Genomic DNA, 6,125 nt, shown 5'->3' with positions numbered 1-6,125 from the left:
GAAACCCAACCACAACCTGAAGACTGAAGCCCAGGCTGCTGCAGGACGTCCTATTATAAGTTCTATATTTATCAGTTCTGTTGTCACTCTACAATTTTATTTTATCCTAATTTTTTTTTCTCATCATCAGTTTCCTAAATTCACTTTTTTTTCCCAAGAAAAAGAAACCAATTATTTATTTTGTAAAATCTATAAATGTCATTGCTTTTGTAATTAAATTTACTTTAATCTTTTATAAAGAATTATTATTTTTATCTATTTATTTTATCTTAAATTTATAACATTGTATATAATAGTTAGGGGTGTCTTTTATGAGAGTATACACCCCCCATAATTAATTATTAAAAAAATAAATGTAGCTCATAATGTATATTAACCACAAGGCCGATTTGGTATTAAATAAAAAACTGCACCCTTATAAGCGGTTTTTTTATTGAATCAAAATATATATAATATTTGATTTCCTTATTCTAACCAATAATGACTTCAAAGGACAAGTTTTTCACTTGGTACCCATGCGAGATAAATGAGATTCCGTTATAAATATGACTAATTCTCCATCGAAAACATTTTGATACTTATCAGCGATGTTAAATAACCAATACAGAGACGGTTAAATTATATAAATAATCAATATTTGTATAAAATGAAATATTCCTAAACGTTATTTTAATTTCATTAATTAAAAAGTTTTAAAAATATATACTGACTTGGAAGTCAAAAGTAGCAAACTGGGCGATGGTGTCTATGTCAGCCTTGGCCAGAGCGGTGGAGTGGCAGGGCTGTGGGGCCGCCTGGAGCAGCTGCTGCGGTGCCCGCGGGGCAGAGCCCCCCGCCATCGACACGGAGGCCGTGTAGTAGCCGAAGAGGAGCCATGATGGCAGGAGGACCACCAGTAGGAGGAGGAGTGATCTCCGGCTCCTGGACCACTTGTACATATTATCATCTCAGAGGCCCCTGCAACATTATCACAAAGAAAATATTATCATTAGATTAATCTTATAAACACATATAGAGCATAATAAACAATTAGTGAAATGTAATAAACGCTTATAAAGATGTAAAATATTTCTAACGACACAGCTACTATCAGCTACCACTAGAACAGTTGCAAGGGAACATGGCGCGACTTAGTTGCCGAGACATGAACCACAACAGTCTTCAGCCAAACCATCACATATTAATTTGTAAAAATACTTCACTTGACTAAATAAATAACTATGTAACTGGTTGTATTTAACTTGTGTATAACCATTAATTTATTATTAAGAAATTAATAAATCTGTACCGTTACAAGCAATGTAGGGTTAGGGGTATTCACAATGCATCCCTAACTATTCATTATATTATTATATTCATAAATGTATTGTTTGAATCAATAAATATAATGGAATAACCTGGGTGGCTATTTTCCGAGATAGAGGGATTTGTGGTTGCTATTCAAGATCAAGTGATCGCTACCAGATTATATAGAAAACATGTCCTACGCAGCAACACCGGATAAGAGTGGATTATGCTCAGTAACGCTCGAATCGATCCAACACATCACAGGTGGATGTGGAGTGTTGGCTGGTACTGAATATCTATAGAGACACAACAATGTGGCCAAAATTTTGCATCAGGCCTTGGCGATGAAATACAACTTAACTGAAGATAAGAGCTCATATTACAAATACCACCCAAATAGACTCCTCCAATAAGATTATTTCAGGCTATATAGGATGAATCAATTATTACGGACCATAAAGAACGCCATAATAAGCCAGACATCCTCCTTATAGATCTAAGAAAAAAGAAAAAAGAAAGCGAAGGGATCCCCAAAGATAATAATGTATATAAGCTCAAGTGTGGGAGAAAAACTGAGGAAGTACCAGGAATTGGCGATAGAATTCAAAGTGCTATATAAATTGGAAGGTGTTACCACAACTCCATTCATAATATCCACGAATGGTCTCATACTAAAATCAACAGTGGCAGGCATGAATGCGTTCGAGTGCCTATAGACGTGCTAAGAGAGGCTCAACAGTCAGTTCTCCTAGACATAGCACGCATAGTGCGAAAATTTTCAAGTATTTGAATCAAAGGAAAAATAAATAAAAATATGAAGGTGGTTGGATTTCTAGGTCCCCCACCTCAGATATACAACCCGCAATAGCGAGAAAAACAGAGGAAATAATAATAGTAATAAAAAAGGTTTAGCGAACCCCGAGGTTGGATGCCGATACTAGCAATTGTTCTGTACATACATCATTCCAGTGACGTAACATAAATAAATCCTGACATAAATCTACTAAATTAGTTTTAACGCAATAGTCCCATCTACGTTTCGGTCTACCTCTCGGACGCTTACCCGTCCTTATTAACATTTTAGTTATTCGCTTGTTACTGAACCTTACAGGCCCATCTTATACGCCGCAATGCTATGACCTGAATTATATTTACCAGGTACAGTTCCCTTAATTCAGAGCTGTGTGAGTTCTACCTATCCAATACCTTTTAGCGATTGAACATACATACCTTGCCAAGGACTTCTGATGTGGAGTACCATAAAGTAAATAAGAGTACATTATGTGAGTACATTAAAGAGACGATTGATTGGTACCAAATATCTAATTATACTAGTATTTATAGTAAAACCTAATTATACCTCGACATTTATTTCAGTTAAATTATTATGTGAGTTAAACATACCCTCGATACGAGACCTGCATTACTCAACATTACTTTATCTCCCTTCTAAAATCCGGCATGCTACTTCCTTAAACGATTATTAAACACTTCTATTTCAGTTCCTGTTCCAAATTCTATCAGACGTTTTTAATAAGCATAGTATTATGTAGTAAGTAGTAACAATTGGTTTTATTTGTTACGTTTTATGTGGTATGTAGAAAGCATGTCTTAGCTATCATTCATTATTTTATTCTTTTTTGTTAATAATAAGAATTTCTTTCTTTTTTTTCCAATTCGTCAACTAAAACTACAATTTTGTAAGAATCAGAAGGTTCTCTTTATTATACACATTTATTTGACAATGTACACACTCACGTACGTCTCTAACATAACTCCATTTAATTATAAGTTAAAAGGCATCCATAACTAGTTTTAATGAAATAAATTGAAACCAAAAATTATAATTAGATTTTCTAAATTATTTTCTACAAATATACATTTAATATATATTTAATTTTGAAAAACTGCTTATCTTCTACTATCAACTTTTTTTTATAAATTATGGTTTAGGTATTTATTTATTTATTTTTTCTTATAAGCCCCATGGGTCATTTGGTTTGATATTTTCGGGTAGATAACACTAATGATGGGTAAAGTTGCTTTATTTAGCTTTTTCTTTTTGTATCCTCCTGACGAAATAAGTTATTGAATACATACATATAGGAGAAAGTGTATCTGGTAGTTTGTATAAAGGTATCCTTCATACCCAGATATACATATAGCATACCTCCTATATGTACGTACTAAATACCAATTAAAATCTTTTCAGGAGGGTACGAAAAAAAAAAGTCTGTAATTCCAAAATTTAGGTATTTAGCAACGCACTTGTGTTTTAATAGTAACTGTGAGAGGCATATATTGTGAGCATCTGTTATGCAACTAAGAAAATATATAAAATTGAACATGCAATAGAAGCATAATGGCGAAGATTCAAAGCAAAATGTAATGGTTAATGTACATAAGTACAAACCGGATTGCTTGTACATTGAAAAAAAAGGAAACGCCCAAAATCAAAGAATAAAGTTGATAATGTGCGTAAAAAACCAAAATCCTTAAATAATCATCACCTTAATTCCTTAAATTATAAAATTAATACATTGAAACCTTACCTAGCCTTGTTTAAATCAAATTAAACTAATCTAAATACTGTCTACATTTATGCAAACACACTTACAAATTTTGGCAAATAGTTGCTTTTAAATAATATTAAAATAAAAATATATTAAAGTGCTACTTGTATTAAATGATTTTATATTCCTATTAATATCGGTAAATTATGAAGGCTGTAATTGAATTTTTCATAATTTTAAAACTAATTTAATTTCAAGTTTTAAAAAAATATGCAAGTTTCTATACAGAAACGAGTGTTTAAAAATATTCTTCTAACCAATTTTTTTTCTCAATTTTCTCTCTAATTACAAATTGCATGTTTTACCGCTTAGGTATTCAATAGTGTATTTACTTGTGTATTATCTTTTTAATTGTGTATTTGTATATATACCAATATATTACTAATTAATATGTCAATGTAAAAAAAGTTTAAATGGATTAAAAATGTATGGCTTTATTCATATTGATCAGACCAATTGATTTTTATTTAAAATAATAGGTAATGATTATACAATATAATAATATTAAAAATAAAAAAGAGGAAGCGGGATGGGAATCAACGTTACTACCAATAACACGGAATTTTTGTATAACAAGCTTATTATAGAAAGACTTTTTCATAGTTACTACAAAACCACTGGTTAATACTATTTCGAGAACATTCTTTACATATGTTTACTTGTTGTTTTTTTCCTTTAGGTAGAAGTTGACTGTTAATGTGTCAATCAGTGCATTAAATTGTATGCAACAAAGATAAATCTATCCCTAACAGAATCAAAACCTGTAATTTTGTACAGGTATACGTAAAAGGTGCCTAACAGGGGAAAATCCCAAAATAGAATTAGTGTTATTTGAATGCCTTTTCAGGATTCGATTTTTTTTCGAGGTTTGATGGAATTTAAAACTGCAATTTAAAACCAAAGATCCAATTGCGCTTCATTAGAAATTACAAACCATAACATAACCAAGACATTACTTGGGGTTGTCCTTGAGGAAGAGTTCTTATTTAATAAATTGTGAGTCACATAAATAATATTAAAAAAAGATATAGATTAAACCGTGAAATAAATAGTTAAGCTGTAATATTTCAATAAACTATATATATGATTAACAACACTGGATATTCAGTTAATCTGATATCGTTTTTACAGTCTTCAATGCTATCTAACAGATATAAGAATATATTTTAATTAGTTTATGAATCCCGTCTTAACAGATTATTATTAATACTACAAGATCAGATCCATAGACAACATGTAATAAATTAGAAGTACTCACAGAGGCTTGGTATTTCTGGGCACCGTTTAGCTCTCTGATCCACATTCATACCTTCGTCTTTATGTTGATTAATTAAATTAAATCGTTAATACCTTTCATCTTTCCTTAATTTATTACATCAATAATTGTTCAGTTAATAAATTCAAACACTTGTGAACAATCAAGCATTATTATTTCAAGGCTAGTTTTAGCTGTTAGTAAAACTTTTATCACTAACTATTTAATTAACTAGTAATAACCGGGTAGTAAATAAATATTAATTTCTCAATAAAATTAATAGATAAATTATAAATCCGGATAAAACAGTTGGTAATTATTTATTAGATAATTTTTATTACAAAGGCTACTTCACAATTTTCTTAGAATACCAACTATAGTTTTTTTCTTTGTTAGAAGCCAATTAGGTATAGACAATTTGATAAGAATATATTACTTAACGTAAATTAATTTTTTTTATAAAGATAAACAGTGGACCAATCGATTTATTTTCCGATGTTAATATTTAAGGAAATGTAATATTACACGACTTAGCGTCAAGGTAAAGAATACATTTTTTAAATAAGTTATCTTAACAAGGAGCCTGCATAAAAAAGTAGACTGATATATTCCAAAATATCTAGAATGGATTAAACTTAAAAAAATTATTAATCGACCAAACCTTTTTAAAAAATCTTAGGGTTCCTCAGGACGTTTCTTAATTAGAAGACGATCATGGTACTTTTTAATTTTTTTTATGATCAGGGAACCTAAAGAATTTAGTTAGAATTAAAACACCAATTTGTATTTACTACTGTAAGTTTACCCTTAACATTAGGTACTTAAAGTTGCATTATAACCCAAAAGCGGTCATACCATAAAGAGATAGATTAAAAAATAAACTTTCAGTAAAATAATTTAAGAAATACTTCCAGTTTAGTAGAAGGTAAGAACTTATTTCATCTATGCTCAATGACTAGGTTTATTGTACAGCCCAATTGATACTATCAATAGAATATCAATTGGGCTGT

The 6,125-nt window shown here is 30.4% G+C and overlaps 1 protein-coding gene across 1 annotated transcript in view; it reads right to left on the bottom strand.

Annotated features, from left to right (window-relative positions):
• alpha-Man-IIb (alpha-Mannosidase class II b) overlaps positions 1–6,125 on the bottom strand; it is a 127,146-nt gene that overhangs the window by 36,376 nt on the left and 84,645 nt on the right. Inside the window, exon 2 of the mRNA XM_067048202.1 lies at positions 711–957. Coding sequence (XP_066904303.1) covers positions 711–938 — 228 coding nt within the window. The 5' untranslated portion in view covers positions 939–957. The remainder of the gene's footprint in view (positions 1–710; positions 958–6,125) is intronic.

This window comes from Halyomorpha halys, unplaced genomic scaffold (genome assembly GCF_000696795.3).
Source record: "Halyomorpha halys isolate HHAL.00 unplaced genomic scaffold, Hhal_1.1 Scaffold30.1, whole genome shotgun sequence".
NCBI classification, from domain to species: domain Eukaryota; kingdom Metazoa; phylum Arthropoda; class Insecta; order Hemiptera; family Pentatomidae; genus Halyomorpha; species Halyomorpha halys.
This window is presented reverse-complemented; position numbering and strand designations above follow the sequence as displayed.